The 17000-nt window shown below is 32.4% G+C and overlaps 1 protein-coding gene across 1 annotated transcript in view; it reads right to left on the bottom strand.

Moving 5' to 3' along the window:
• Nucleotides 1-17000, bottom strand: part of LRP1B (LDL receptor related protein 1B) — a 1982574-nt gene that overhangs the window by 244618 nt on the left and 1720956 nt on the right. Inside the window, 4 exon segments of the mRNA XM_047722477.1 lie at nucleotides 2408-2589; nucleotides 4631-4753; nucleotides 10159-10244; nucleotides 14861-15044. Coding sequence (XP_047578433.1) covers nucleotides 2408-2589; nucleotides 4631-4753; nucleotides 10159-10244; nucleotides 14861-15044 — 575 coding nt within the window.

Below are 17000 nucleotides of genomic sequence, written 5' to 3'. Positions count from 1 at the left end.
ATTTTTATCACATAATCTTATAATTTAAGATGGTTTTTTAAAGCAGGATTACACAATATTTTAGACAGTTATGAAATTTTCACCCTGAAGTGCATCTCATACAAACTAAAATCCCAATTTGCCCTATTGTCTCACTCCAGGGAAGGAGAAAAACAGCAGGTACAAAATAGTGTCATTAAATTTTATCTGCTAAAATAGGTGGCTTTAATTGTTACATAAAAAGATCTGATTTTTGGGCGCCTGGGTGGCTCAGTGGGTTAAGCCGCTGCCTTCGGCTCAGGTCATGATCTCAGGGTCCTGGGATCGAGGCCCGCATCGGGCTCTCTGCTCAGCAGGGAGCCTGCTTCCCTCTCTCTGTCTCTCTGCCTGCCTCTCTGTCTACTTGTGATCTCTCTCTGTCAAATAAATAAATAAAAATCTTTAAAAAAAAAAAAAAGATCTGATTTTTATCTTTTTTTCCATATCTATATCATAATAAAATATTATCCAAAATTGCAATCAAGGGAGTCTTTCATAATATTTACAGTAATTTAGTACTTCACTATTTTAACTGACACTTTTGATGGATGGGTTTATGTTAATGATAACTTAAGGCTGCTTTCAGTTTATAGGGTAATAATACCTATAACCCAGGAGAAATAAAACTTAAAGCTAAGCTCAGCTGTGTTCACTAGGCAAAGACACAGTTTTTGCTTTATAACTAATAAATTCCACAATACTATTATGATCTACAGGTAATGCTTGTTTGTTTAATATGAAGCATCTTGGAGAGTATAAAATGAGAAGCTAAGCCAACCATATTGGTTTTGAAGAAAAGGACAATGGTTTGAACACACTAAAATAAATATCATCTGATAAAATACTGAAGTAATTAAAATATTCACATTCTTATGAATGAATGATGATAATAGTCAAACTTAGTACAACTGGCCATTATTTCCTGAGACATATTAAAAACAAACTCTCTTGTGACCCTGTTTCAATTAAAATGGAATTGACACTCTTTTGAATTTTCTGTTGCTTTGGTAAGGAAAATACTTTAAAAGGTAACAAAATGGTTACATAATTATATAGCAAAAACCTAAAAGTTGTACATTACCTTGGAAACAGAAGAGTATTTACAGTATAAGTCTCCTCCTATTAGGTACTGCTTTTACCCAAAATAAAGTTTAAAATTAAGCTATAAAATATACAGTGATATGATCACATTGCCAATTATAAACATAAGGGAAGAAAAAAAAACAGTTGTAACACATTAGCAAGAAACGATTGCTAGTTGTATATGATATGATAAAAGCAGTGATTTCATGAGACATATTAAGTGAAATTAGTGTATACAGCAGAACATTTAGAGCACTACGGTTATCATGACACTTGTTACTGTGAATGTGTCCTATTTTAAAGAATCACATTTTCTCCAAATTTGTTCTTTTAACAAGCACGTTGAGAAGGTTGAACTTCTACAGAGATCATTTTGTAGTATGTAATCACTTTAAATTATAGTGGGAGAAAAAAAAAAAAGGAAAGGCATGGCTTCTCTACCAAAACAACACAATTAAAAGTGAATGATAATGGTCATAGTCTACAGAACTTTAGCAGCCACATATCTGACTTTGACTCCTAAATTCCGACACCTTATTGTGTGTTCTTCCCTCATCTGGAATCTCCAGCCTGCTGTCCTTAACCCTTACAATGACTTGTTCTCCTTTCTTACAATGAAATGCAACTCAAACACAGCTCCAATATGAATCTTGCTCAGTATTTCCATTTTGCTATCCCTTTGGAATGCATGGATAATGTACTTGTTATTTATTATTCATGGACAATACTTATGTCTCTTGCCCTAAAGTGGTACAGGAATTATATCATCTGTATTCATGATCAACCACAATCGCTTCTTTTCCTCCAAGATTTAAAGGCATTAAAATTAGAGAAATCTGCACATTTTATTTATTTCCACTACATTTATAGATTACTTATAAAAACAGTTGCATTTAAAACTTTTAAAGGGGCGCCTGGGTGGCTCAGTGGGTTAAGCCTCTGCCTTCGGCTCAGGTCATGGTCTCAGGGTCCTGGGATCGAGCCCCACATCGGGCTCTCTGCTCAGCAGAGAGCCTGCTTCCCTTCCTCTGTCTCTCTGCCTGCCTCTCTGCCTACTTGTGATCTCTGTCAAATAACTAAATAAAATCTTTAAAAAAAAATACTTGCTGCAAAATCTCATCATTTTAAATGTTTTTCTTTTTCACTGTGGTAGTCACATTCCTATTTTTGACTTCCCAGTAAGAATGTCTACACATTACACTTCATCTTGGTTTTCATGTTAAAACCTACAGAATGGGATTTACCGCATTGAATGTAATCCATAATTTCTATCTTTAATTTAAGATTGTCAATGTTTGTTACAAACCCAGCTCGAGGATCCAAAGATAGGTCCCGGGGGAATTTCAGCCTTTTGCTAACAAGTATAGTAGGGTATAAACCGTTGAGTTTGGATACTTCAATGATCCTCTTTTCTGTGTCAGACCAATAGAGGTTTTTTCCAATCCAATCGACAGCAAGTGCATTGGGGACAGCTGTGTTATGCACTACCTAACAAGATAAGAATTTAAAAGTTAACAATGTAAATACCTAGTTTAAGAACTGAGCAACTGCTTTTTGATTTTTACAGAGATAATAGAGTTCTACTTAAACATTAGAAATAGAATCTAGATAAACATAAAACATAGAACACATTTACCCTAATAAAATTACTTACTCATTTGTGATGCAAGGAATTACAATATCTGTAATCAGGCCCCTAAATATGACATATGGAGTTATGAAGTAAACACCAAAATAAAAAACTGTTGGACAGCTACAAATTTGTTGATGACATTATTGTTATAGTTTACAGTCTTCTGAAAACTGGGGGGAGAAATTCTATCACACACAAAGACACATGCACAGAATTATTGATATTTACGTTTAACAGGTTTTGGAGGAGATACCAATGGCATTCTCTACTTTCCTAACTGCTCCTGCCTTGCCCTATTTAAATTATCTACTACAACAAGAGGAAAAAAAATACAAGTGAGAACATACCTTATTTCAACCTAAACAAAGGAAGTGAAATTCATATGACTGCTGCACTTCATTTTAACCCATGTCAATATCAGTTATAATAAGGATATAAACTTTGTATGTATAAACATGATGCATATAAAACAACCAAAGATTCTGTGTAACTGCTATTTCTGAGTTCTCAATAATTTGAGGATTATGTGAAAGGAGAAACTGAAATTTGGGGCTATACAGCAGTCAATGGTTATATATTAGAAACAAGAAATATAGTTATTCTTTCCCTAATGTTGTCAGTAGTAAAGATAACAAATAGCATTTTCAGAAATTAATGGTATCAATCTACTGTATTGAATTAAAGATATCTTTTCTTCTTTCTCCCAAATTCTACCTTTAAAAAAATTGGCATGGCTGACAATTTACATGAAAATCAGTGAATTAGTTATCGCAATAGAAATATGATTCATTTTGTGACCCTATGTTATGACATGATTTAAAGTCCTAATGTGCTAGTAGTCCCAAAGGCAGTAGATAATTAATCCTTTAAAATATTAAAAGATATTAAAAAATATAAAAGAAACCAAAAATTTAAATGTAAAAAAATATGATCAAGTTTGAGTGATGGTACTTTTACAATTTCTTTATAGTCAAAGAATTAAAAAAGACAAAATTCATCTGTTTCTTTGTTCTATAAATAAACTGGTATTTCATTTAAAATTATCAGTTTATACATAAATATATAAAGTTTCTATTTAAATACAATCACACTGGTTGTCTTGGTATTGTATATACATATTTCAAGATTTTATTAATATTTTCAAAAATGATTGTTTCCACTAAAAATTTCTGTATGATATTAGAGACGGCTACAAAAAAAGTTGAAGTAATTGATAGGTTCTATGTACTTGAATTTAAATGTCTTTATAATATATTTTACTTCATATAGGCAGCAAAAATTATTTTATTTTTTCATATAATTTTATTTTAAAACACAAGGTAACAGTGCTCACTTCAGCAGAACACAAAACTCAAGATAACTCATAAATAGTGCCAAGTAGCTTATATCTAGAATGTGACATATATTTAATTATGATGCTGTCTGATCAGAACATTCATGATTTTATAGAAATGCATTCAATTATTTCCATGTATTGAAGGTTAATTTTAATAGAGCTATAATTTCAATCTAGAGTCTAGTAATTAATTTTTTCAATTATAGATTCTCAGACTCAAATTTCCCTTTTATATAAATCAACACAATTGCAGGTCAGGCACTAATCATTCAAGCCAAAAGCATCCCTTATGTTTTGTAGGGTTGTGAATAAAGTTCCGAATTTTATTTTCCCAATTTGATTTCTATTTTATCACAAGAAGTAGTGTTATAATGAAACATATGGATTAAAAAGCCTCATATTTCATATTTAATGTATGTATTAACACTGTACAAATGTGAAATTCAAATCAACCTAATACATTCTATGAGTTGTATTATTACCATGAAATAGTATTTTCTATTCAACTCAGATATACCAATAAAATATCCAATAATCCCATCACTGGAACATGTAATTACCTTAAGGTCAGTTCCGTTTAAACACATTCTATTTATGCGGCTGCCATTGGGTCGGCTAGAATCAATCCAATAGATGAATTCTTCTCTGTAATCAAAATCTATAGCAATAACATTGTTTAATCCCTAAAAATAAAAAAGGATATGTTTGAATAATAGTTTATAGAAATTATTTTAAAATGTTTTGTTTTAGTTCATAAGAATCACTATCTTCTTTGAACCTAAATAGTTATAGTTATTACAATGAAGAGCACTTGTGACCAATTCTTTTTAAAAGCACATTATGTTTATATCTTCTCTGTACCATACACTTAACATGTTGCATAATTCATTTGAAAATACTTTCCATGCGGGTCACAAAAATTTTGGACTACTTATAGGTAAAGATTTAAGTAAATAGTCAGTACTGTGAGTGGAAAAAAAAAATCTGCTTTTAGGGAGATAAAGTGAAAGACTCTCACTTTAGGTTAATGTTAAAAAGTATGAATTTAATATCATTATTATCTGTTGTGTAGAATAACCAGAAAAGAGAGTACATCTAAATTGGAAAGGCCAAAGATCCCTGAAAATTGAAGATGAGCCCTGGATAGGCATCTAATCAGTCAGAAAAGAAAGTTTAGAATTGACTTTGTCCAAAATCATTTGTCTCAACAAGATAAATCAGCTGCCTCATTTTGTTTCTTCCTGCTTTCAAGGGCCCTTCAGCCAAGAGAGTGCCATGTCAGAATTTAAAATTTATAATCTTAGGAGAGTTGTCAGTATTTGACTAAAGAGGAATTGGGTGGTCAACATCTTTTTATTCCACATAGAAAGAGTAGGGAATGACTGCCTTCAGACTCCTGTCTTTTTTAGAAGGTAACAAAACTGAACATGAATCCAACTGATAGGTTTCTGGATACCACAGTTCTATGGTGTGGTGGGTGTGCCTTTTGACAGATTTGATTTGAGAATTGTTCATCAGGATCTGGAAATCTTTTTTAGGTGCTGAATTATTAAAATGATTTTGAGGGATTAATTTAATTCTGACCTTCCATCAGGGCTCATAGATTTACTACACCAATGGACTAACAAAACTTGAATCAGACTTTCCATTGTGTTAACTCATTTTTAAGGCTTGGATAGTTATTAATATATGAATTTTATGTATTAAAATAATTGACACTATAGATATTTGGCAAAGCCCTAGAGAGCCATATCTTTATATCTGTTGTACACTTGCTTATATCTACAGTCAACCTAAAATTATAATTAAGACTCAAATTATTTTGGGGGTCATTTATAAGTAGCTATCGTCCTATGCATAAGGATTAGCACCTTCAGGGAGATTAGCTATTTTGTTTTGTTGGAGGGGGAGGGAAAGGAAGGATGATAATTACCACATCTGGTAATTTCCACATCTGTTCCCCAAATCAGTTTCCAGATCTATTCCCCAAATTCAAAAGCAGATATAATGACCCTGCATTAGATTTATATACTCTTTTATAAGACTCAGGTCAAGGCTAAATTATTACTGTTAATATTTTACTTCTTTCTAACGGTCTAGAAGACTGAGGATGGCTGAGTTATAGAAGCAATTCAGAGAAGGTTCTGGCAAATGTGGATTTTTTTTTTCTCTCAGCAGGGCTGAATTCTAGTGGTAATGACATTAAAATTATAGTTTCAAGCCTTATGTTTTTATTTGGCTTAACATGAGCAATCTCCTTCCTCTGCCCCAGATTACAAAGTTAACCTGAAACATCCTGACAGTTTGGAACTGCCTGCCATTGGTCATAAGTAAGAGACATAAGGACACATGATAGTGTCTAAATTCCTCACTACACCCAGGTGAATAAACACAAGTATATTTCTTACTGATATTACTAATCAAAAATAACGACCATTAATACTTAAAAAATCAATCACAGAAAGAAAAGATTTGTTAAAAAGATTTGTTAAATATTCATTCACAAGCTAAAACCTGGAGGACTCCTTAGCAATGCGCTTCAGCATACTTATCTGGAAAGTGGTCTATGAAGTTTTAAAATATAAATTGAGTATATTCCAAGTTCTGTACAGAGTTTAATAAATTCACTCCAATAGTAGTTTTCTACAGCTTTACCCTTAATCCCCACAGAAAAGTTTGCAATTCTCTCCTTGCAGAATCATATGCAAGGAACATTAAAACAGCCAAGGGCATGGTCAAAATAATGTCTAAACACTAGAGTCATCCCAGTGGTTTTAGAGCTGAAAATTGGTTTCATCAAAATCCTATTTGCTTCTTTCATTTCTATAGCTGAAGATTTGCACCCTTTGGTTCAAGATGATTAATTTAGGAAATTGTGTTTTGTTTCCCAATGCAATTTTACTGGATTAAAAACCACTGCTAGGATTGAATTGGATAACACTGGAAAACCACTTGATTAATGCTCTTAAATTAATCAAATTAATACTTGATTAATGCATTTTACTTCCAAAATCCATGTTATTACAGTACATTTTCTTTATGCATGTGGTATATGAATTTAAGTTATAGCTGGCTGAGCTACCACTATGTTTTAGAATATGTAGAGTAAAAAATAATCTACCAGTTGTTATCATTTTTCACTGTAATGCTTCATGAGATTGTACAGACTACAACAGAGAGAATAAAATTCAAGATATTATGGTAATTGTTCTTCTTAATCACCTACACACACACACACACCAAAAAAATCCTCCCAAACTTAAGGCAAGGATGTCTTTTCACTTATTTTGACTGAGAGAAATATGGGGAGATAATTACTTCCGTTTTTTACTTCATTCTGCACATGTAGTCAGAAATCTCTGAGGAAAAAAAAAAAAAAACACAAAAACCTGTTTCTACTGCTTAGAACTCCTTGAAAATTCCTATAATGCTCTAATGAATTGTAGTTTAAAATATCACCCTTGACAGAAATGATATATTCCAAACAGACTGCAGGCAAAACTGGATGTAAGGGTTCTGTCTAGCTTTTTGTGTGTCTATTTCCTTGCTCAGTGGTCACATTAATAAATGCTTTCCAAATACACAGATGTTCAGAGTCCTCATGAGCTTCCTCTTTTTTCTCACTCCCCCTTCATTTCCATAAACACTACACGAAGAAAACCATCTGATAGTCACCCCCACTTAGGTACTACTGAATGACAATAGTTGAAAACAATATCAAGAAAGAAGTTCTATCTGAACATGTATATTAAAGAAATCTGGGTATATGAAGAGACTTAAATGATGCATACAGAAAAAAATCATTTTGCTCCATTAAGAACAATCTCTGGTAACATGTTATCCATGAAAAGACAAAAGGGACACTGGCAGAAATGTCCTGAGTCACAGGGTTGGAAAATAAAGCAAGGAGATGTCATTGAAGCTCTGTTATGGTCTTCATGAAGTCAATAAATACTGTTGTTATTTTAGTTCAACTGAGCTTATACACAGAGTGTTCTAAAGAAAGAACTTTCTCCTTTTCTGATAGCAGAATCTAAAAGGAAGAAATGCTAAACAAACAAACAAAAACAATCCAGTAAAGAGAAAATAAGCATGTCCCTTTTCCAGATATCATATGAGGAAATCAGTGGCTGGCACATTCAACTTTAAAGGTGTAGAGAGGCTTAGAGGGGATATAGAGACCTACTCCAAAAGAAAAAGGTGATTTTCAGGACTTTGTAACTTTGTTATAAGCTTAAAATTAGGCTGCAGAGAAAAAAAGAATTAAGTTAAATAATGTAGAAAGCCATTTGGGCTGCAAACATTTTTCACATTTATATATGCTAAAACTTTTTCTCTGGAATTGTTTCCTAGATATATATATAATTATTATTCTTATTTTATGCATCTCTTAAAGAGACAGTGGTTTAATTCTTATATTTTAAATAGATTTCTGTTTAGTTTTTATAAACAACATGAAAATATTTTACATTTTTCCCAGTCTCTGCAGGGTTCACAATGAGAGATTCTTCTCTCTAATGAAACAGTGAATGTTGGGGGCACACTCTAAGCTCAAGAGCAAGAATCTAAACCTCACAGACATTCATGAACAAGTATATGTGTGATGAGTGCATAGGAAGTCTGATGACTCCAGTGAATTGGAGAGTGTTGGCCCCTACATGAAAGTGTCAACTGCTACAGGGTTTGGGTTGTGGACATTCAAGGATGTGGGCCCAGTACTGCTCTACCTTTCTATTTATTTTCAGAAGTAGCCTGAAATCTAGATTTTTATGTGAACGTTTCATCTTTAATCTGTGACTTACAGGAAAACCGGAAAATCCAACTGTCAGGGAGAGTCAGTGTCCCATTGCTTATGAATATTTTCACTTAAAATGAAACTAAATTCTTAAGAGAAATGAATGAAACTGGCAATGGCAATGGAGGAATCCGTCAGTGTGGTGACAAAAATAGTTATAGTTAAGTAAGTTTTCCTTATGCTGAAAAATCACCACATGAATGGCCTTCTTTGCCTATGCCTAATGCTGGTACAAACATATTATAAGAACAAGAAATGTCCCTTTTTCTTTCTTTCTTTCTTTTTTTTTTTTTTTTTGGCACACTTGTTCTAGACAGTGCTTTCACATATTTATGTCACTATTATATGGTCTGGGGCAAAAAGACTTTTGTAGCAAAACATATACCAACTGAACCTTCCCAAAGAAACTATTTCTCCTGACAACTAAAAATATGGTATACTTAACTGCATATGATTTGTCTAGTCCATGTAGTAAGCACTGTAGTTTTAGTGACTTGATTTTATGCTATTTTCACTGCAGACTGTGAGAAATAAAAGTTGAGGTGAGCAATTCAGAGTTTTCTATCCTGTCCTAAAATGGATATCACACATTTTTATCTCAAATAAATTTACTTACTTTATAAGTAAACTCTGACCATAGAACTTAAACATCAAAACGTATCAACCTAGACTCTCTTGGAGTGGATACGTTGAGCAATGAAGAGGGTAAGACTGAAAATATGTGCCTCACAACCTTTGAACCATGGTTGGATTACCATTACATTTTTGCTCCCTTGCTAATTCTAAATTTTAAAAGCTAGAGATCACCAATCCTACTTTATTTCTTAGTTCTACAAACAGAAACATAAAATTCTTGAAAAGGCATTCATTTTTAAATCCCAAGGGGTAAAGCCAATTTGGGTAACAAAAAAGACTTTAAAGATAATTTTATGCTTTTTCTAATCTAGCTTTTCTTGAGACAGTTTTCCCTTCCATTAATTATACCTTACTTTTGTTGTTGTCTTTTTAGTTTGTTTATTTGTTCATTTGTTTTTTTTTTGTTGTTTTTTTTTTTTTTTTTTTACTTTCTTAGATATGGTGTGATGTAACATGTTGGGAACATCACCTGGACAATTCAAATAAAATAAAATCTATGGTAATCATATATATATATATATATATATATATATATATATATATGCATGTGTCCATAAGTAAGGGCTTCATAAATTTTAATTGTGAGATATTTCTATAATTCTAGTGCATATCTGGAGTACCCATATTAAACATGAGATCATTATGACAATGTCATACCTGTTTCAAAAGTGTATAGTTGGAGCCATCAGTGCTAATTTTCCTTATTTCATGATGATCAGCCAGAATTAGAAAAGGTTCTTCATCTAAATACCAAGACAAAATGTAATTAAAATTTCATATGTATGGTTTTCAACTTTGCTTAGTTTCAATTTCAGTTTTTGCAGCATTACAAATTTAAATTCAGTGCCTTCTGGTAGACTAATGGTTAAAAAAATTCACACTGAGAATTTCAATTGATAATAAAATGAAAAGATAGCAGATACCCAGGCAGTATGGAAGATCCAGATAATTCTAAATGCATCCCTCTCTTCCCTTCAATTTTCATGAACAGCAGATTATCTAATTTATTCAGAATTGGTGGAAAATATCTGCTGTCATAATCCGATTTTTTAATGAGTTTCAGGAAATAATACACTACATCTCTTTTAGAATTTACAGTACATTTAATTCATATAATCAGAAAAGTCATTCTTGATAATCAAATAAACAGCTTATTTTGTCAGAATGACTTTGGTGAAGATCAAGAGTATCACTGCCTATCTATCTATCTATCTATGTATTTATCTATATATGTATATATATTTTTTAAATCTGCCTGGAGACTTCCCTTAGATACTTTGGGAACTCCGGATTCTATAATTTTTGTTTATTAATTTTACCTTTCCCTATAATCTGGCTTTTTAAGCCCTTTAATGGTCATCAATGGTCTTTATTTCCTTCTTATAGTTTGTCTAATATGTTTATGTTGTAGTATCTCATTTGTTGTAGTATGCTATAGTATCTCATTTGCTCTAGAATCTAGGATAGATAATAGTAAGAATCTGACCATGCTCCAAATATATGAAGATTCTCTAAAATTTTAGATCAGTTTTCTCTTAAAACTGATTTTTTGGGAAACAAAATGGATTTTTATTTTGTTTTTTAAAGATTTATTTATTTATTCTAGAGAGAGAGAGGGATATAAAGAATCTTTGCTGAGTGGTGGAGCCTGACAGGAGGCTCAATCTAACAACTCTGAGATCACAACCTGAGCCAAAACCAAGAGTCAGATGCTTCACTGAGTGCATCACCCAGGTGTCTCCCCCCACAAACTGGATTTGTAAATAAAAAATATTAAGATAGTTTGTATAGCACATTTATATGAATACATATCTGAATAATTTAAACTCAAATTGACCACATCCTTGATTGTTATAATCCTGGGTCAATTCAATCAAAGTTTTGTTCAAACTCTTTTTAAACAGCTTTGTTTCTAAGATAAAGTCATAAATTTAGTCCCTGATAAGCAAATTTAGTGTCAGGAGAAATTAGGAAAAAAAAATGCAATGAAAATGGTAGTCACTTTATGTAATTTAATATTGATTTTATTATGAATCATTTATTGTTATAGAGTTATTGTCCTGTTTGTTAAATTTATGTTAAAAATTATTACATTCCTCTTTTTATCTTTTAGTTTCACAGTAAATATATAATGCATAGGGTGCTATATTATATTTTAGCATACTTTACATGCCAGGGGTTAGAAATGTGTGCCACACGTCCTGGACACTTTCCATTAGCAAGGGCAGCACCCCCAATCATTCAGTCTTTGTGTTGATGGTAAATTGAGACTCTGAACCCTACTAAAGGGAGTCAGCTGTGGAGCTGAAGGTGCCTTGCTATTTCTTGTCAACTATATTTATAAATATGAAATTGGTCAGTTATGGTCTACCTTAATACTTAGGCAGTTATGTTCTTTACTGCTCAAATGTAATACCTGAAATTATAAAACTCTTAGAAGAAAACATTGAGAAAAGTCTCCATTAAGTTCTTGGAAATGATTATTTTAGGTACAACACAAAAAGCCACAAGTAATAAAAGCAAAAATAAGCAGAAATATATCAAACTAAAAAGCTGTGCACAGCAAAAGAAATAACATAGATAGAAGGCAACCTATGGAATGGGAGAAAATATTTGAAAATTATATATTTGATAAGATGTTAATATTAGGGTCAATATTGAACATATACAAAGAGCTCATACAAATCAATAAAAAAATAAAATTGATTTAAAAAGGGGCAGAGGAGGGCCACCTGCGTGGCTCCATCTGTTAAGCATCTGACTCTTGATTTTGGCTCATGAGGCCATGATTTCAGGGTTGTGTTAGGCTCTGAGCTGGGCATGGAGCCTTCTTAAGATTCTCTATCTCCCTCTTTTTCCAACCCTCCCTCTCTCTGAGGGGGGAGAATAAATAAACAAATAAATAAATAAAAATAAGCAGAGGATCTGAATAGACATTTTTCCAAAGAAGACATACAAATGGCCCACAAGTATATGAAAAGATGCTCAACATCAGTAATCATCAGGGAGATGCAAATTAAAACCATAATGAGATATCACCTTACACCTATTAGAATAGCCAGCACCAAAAAAACTTGAGATAACCAGTGTTGGCAAGGATGTGAGAAAAGGGAACCTTTGTCCATTACTGGTAGGAATGTAAATCCACTATAGAAAACAGTATGGAGGTTTCTAAAGAAGGTAAAAATAGAACTAACAAATGACCCAAGATTCTCACTGCTGGTTATTTAGCCAAAGGAATTGAAAACAGGGTAACAAAGATATATCTACATTCCCATGTTAATGACAGCATTATTCACAACATTCAAGACATGGAAACAACCTAAGTGTCCATCAACAGTTGAATAAAGAGGATGTGACATATACACACATATGTGTAAATATGTTTATATGTATAAATATCTGTATTCAAATGCATCTTTAATTTATATATTTGCATTTACACATATGCATATTATATCACATGCAATGTATGCATAATATATTAGTATATATTAAATATTTTTTATATCACAGGCATATGTAATATTATACAGACTTAAACACAATGGAATATTATTTAGTCATGACAAAGAATAAAAATCCTGCCATGTACAATAACTTGGATGATCCCTGAGGACATTATACCAAGTGAAATAAGTCAGAGAAAAACAAATATTATGTGAGATCACTTATACATCGAATCTCAACAATAACAAACTCATAGAAACAGACAGTAAATGGTGTTTACCAGGGATGAGGGGTAAGGGAAATGGGGAGATGTTGGTTAAAAAGTACAAACTTTCAGTTAGAAGACAAGTAAAACCTGAGAATAAAAGGCACAGCCTGGTGATTATAGATAATAATACTACATACTTAAAAGTTGCTAAGAGAGTAGAGCTTAAATGCTTTTGCCAGAAAAAAGAAATGGTAATTAGGTGAAGTGATGGAAGTGTTCATAATACTATGGTGGCAATGATATTGCAGTATATAAGTGTATCAAATGAATGCATTATACAATTTAAAGTTACATAGCATTAAAAAATTAAAAATAAAGTTATATAGTTTTATGTCAACTCTATCTCAGTAAAGTTGGAATCTATCCTCTCTTTAGCAACAGTTTTTGTATTAAACTCTGCCTCAGCAACAGTTTTTGTATTAAAATTATTATTAGTTTCTAATTATTACTGTTAATGAGAAACAGCTACAGCATGGATACATTACATAATAAGACCAAAATTGTAATCATTAGCATTCGTCCCCTTTATACCATCCTTAGCAAAAAGCTTAAAGTAATAAAAACACTGACTGGTTTTGAGATTTTATCTCTTATCCTAAGTCACTGAATGCATGATGTACCAAGTAGGTTGGTAAACAAAAAAACAAAAACAAAAACAAACAAACAACAACAGCAAAAAAACAGTCTCCAAATAATACACAAATTGATTCAGTGATGAATATTCCAAGAATAAGTAACTATGAAATAAAAAAAATTTTGAAAGGGCTACTTTTTGTCTCCAAAATGTGCAAAGGTTTAACCAGTTGAAAGCTGATTTTAAGAATTTCTGTCCCTGGAATTTATTTTATGTAAGTAAATAAAATATCTAATGTTTTAAATGGTGTCATGTATATGATATGCATATACATAAGAAACTAGCAATGCTAATTTGATTCATTATACTCAAAGTAAGGGGATAAGAGATTTATTAGGTGTCATTTTTTGCTCATTTAAAGTCATTATTTGTTTTATATTGCTTTGTATTATTTTACTATATGTAATTTTCTCCCCTAATGAATTATAATATTTTTAAAATTATGGTCCATTGAATTTTAATTGAATTTTCTAATTCACAAAATCAAACACACTACTTGGAACAAACGGAAGTTTAATAATGTTCACCGAATCACTGGAAGAATTCAAAAGTCCTATATAGCTGATTTGTTGCTGTTGTTGCCATCATCATTGCCATTACCATTATTGACCTCTTCTCCTTGGCATACATATATGAGTGTGTATGGTATAGGGGAGAAGGAAAAAGTATTATAATAGAGTCACAATAGGCTTTTTGATAGCTTTGGCCAAATTTGCTCCTAAGAACCTGTGATGCAGCAGGAAATAGCTCTTTTTACTTCTGAGGACTCTCAAAATCTAGAAAGCACTTAGTAATTCATAAGACCATAATGCAATTTTATAACAAACACAATAGTTTGTGAACAGCACACAAAATTAGAGTGACAGATTCCTAAATCAAGGTAAGTAGGGAAGAATTTTGATTTCTCACACACAGAAAGGGGCAGTGAATTCAGTAAGAATTGCTATAAAACTCAGAATCCATATGTGTAACTGTGGTTGGATCAGTGGACAAGTTCAGTTCAATACCTGAGAGTGATTTGCAGCCATGTGGGTTATCAGGTTGTATTTCATAGCCATCTGTACAGAGGCACTTGTAGGTCCCATATGTATTGATGCACTGCTGGCTACACGGAAATCCCAAGGAACATTCATCAATGTCTACACACGTTTTACCATCATCCTTCAGTTGGAATCCAGGCCAGCATTTGCACTGAAGAATGAAAAACATTCATAATCAATTCATATCATTGTCACTGTCCTTTCCTATTGGATATCCCTTTAGCATGATTCAAGAAAGAAAATCATGTAAGAATAGGTAATGGCAAGTCTTTTTGTGTCCAGTGATTTTAATAAGATTTATGTACATTAAGTAAAGCTAAAAAAGAATTCTCCCAAATACCTTCATTTGATCATCTGAGGTTGGCAAAATTAGAAAGATTCACTGACGTCATCAGACCCATGTGGCTCTAGCATGATGATGACTACAGCACCCGTCAACTTCTTTTGTTCTTTTTCTATTACATTAGATTGTCTTTTCAGAGGACTTTAACAATCGTTAAGAATTAACCGTTACATGGACCTTTGAAGATCACTAACCTTGTTGCATGTGTTATTTTATCAGAGCCTTACAGAAATCTATGATGTGGGTATTACTCTTTTTAGTGAACTGATGAGAAACCTAGAGGCACAAAGATGAAGCTGCCTGGATAAAGTCAGGGAGCTGAGACTGTCTGTAACACACAGCAAGGCTCAATTAGTATTTATCTACTGGGTCTGATTCCATAATCATGTTGATATTGTCTGGAGAAATAAATAACAGTAACAATTTCCCCACTATAAATTAATCAATTTGCATCATCAAATCTTTTCTTCAGCATCTCTATGATGTACTATATGAACCTTTGATGACGATAAGCAATATTGACTAAATGGCATGTAAATTCTGAATACAATGTCACACCATATATGTCTTTGCAGTCCTAAAGTAGCATACTGTGATCCTGTGATCCGTCACTGTCTTTCAGGTCTGTACTCATTTCCTGCCAAGTACTATATGAGGAATGTAATTACACAAAATGAACCTATAATTGGCCAAATGAGTACAATCATATTAACTTTTACAAACACTATTTAGCACTCTTTGAATAAAGGAATGTGCAAATACTGAGTAAGCGAGTTAAAAAGAAACCCTAAATTGTTAAGAGTAACTAGTATTCAAGAGTTACTCAGCGCAAACATATAATAACCTCAGTCATTTATCTGAAGGTAAAGGTGATGGCAGAGCTTTGTATCTATTGGGATATATGTGCGCATTATTAAATAGTCAGCAAACAACTGAGTTTTTTAGGTACCAGAAAAAGCATTCATTACTTGGGGAAGAGGCAGCATCATCTTCACCTGCAAGGGCTCTAAGAAGAATTAAATACTTTTTATTAAGTTCTTTTATCTGGAATGGGTCCCTTTAAGCTCTCAGCACTTTCATCATTAACAATTTACACCAAAAATTAGCTAAAAATCTTTAATATTTTTTTTTGTTTTGCTTTGTTTTGTTTTAATCTCTAGGACCCACTAGCAAGCCAGCAAACCAAAGCAAAAGCCATAGCTTGATTTTCCATACTCTCCTCATCCAACTCTTACTTTATTTGAGAACATTCATCCTGCTACCTGATTTAGGAAGTCAAGACAATTGGTGCTTTGTGATGGCAAAAGAAAGCAAGATGTTTAATGTCACCTAAGTGTACACTTAAAAATGGTTAAAATGGTAAATTTTATGTCAGGTATATTTTACCACAATTTTTAAAAGAAGTAAGTTTTTATAAGAAAGTGAGAAAATGACAGGATACAAAAAGTTATCACTGAAAAGCAGTGGAAAATAAGTCATGCGGTCATGAGGTTGGGAAACCAGAGAGCCATAGTCTGACATAGGACAGTGTTGAATTCAAAGGACACTTTAAGGACAAGTGAAAGGAATTTTAATAGACTGTACTGAATTCTTCTCAAAGAGTATTATAAAAGGAAATAAACAGTGTCCTGGTTTTAATGGGATTTCTGGAAATCACTTTGAATGGCTAATGTGAGGCTTATAGAACTATTATATCAAAGAGACAGCTTAGATAAAAAACATATTTATGGAAAATCAATTTCTTAAAGTAAAATTGGTAGAAGT

This window comes from Lutra lutra, chromosome 3 (genome assembly GCF_902655055.1).
Source record: "Lutra lutra chromosome 3, mLutLut1.2, whole genome shotgun sequence".
NCBI lineage: Eukaryota > Metazoa > Chordata > Mammalia > Carnivora > Mustelidae > Lutra > Lutra lutra.
This window is presented reverse-complemented; position numbering and strand designations above follow the sequence as displayed.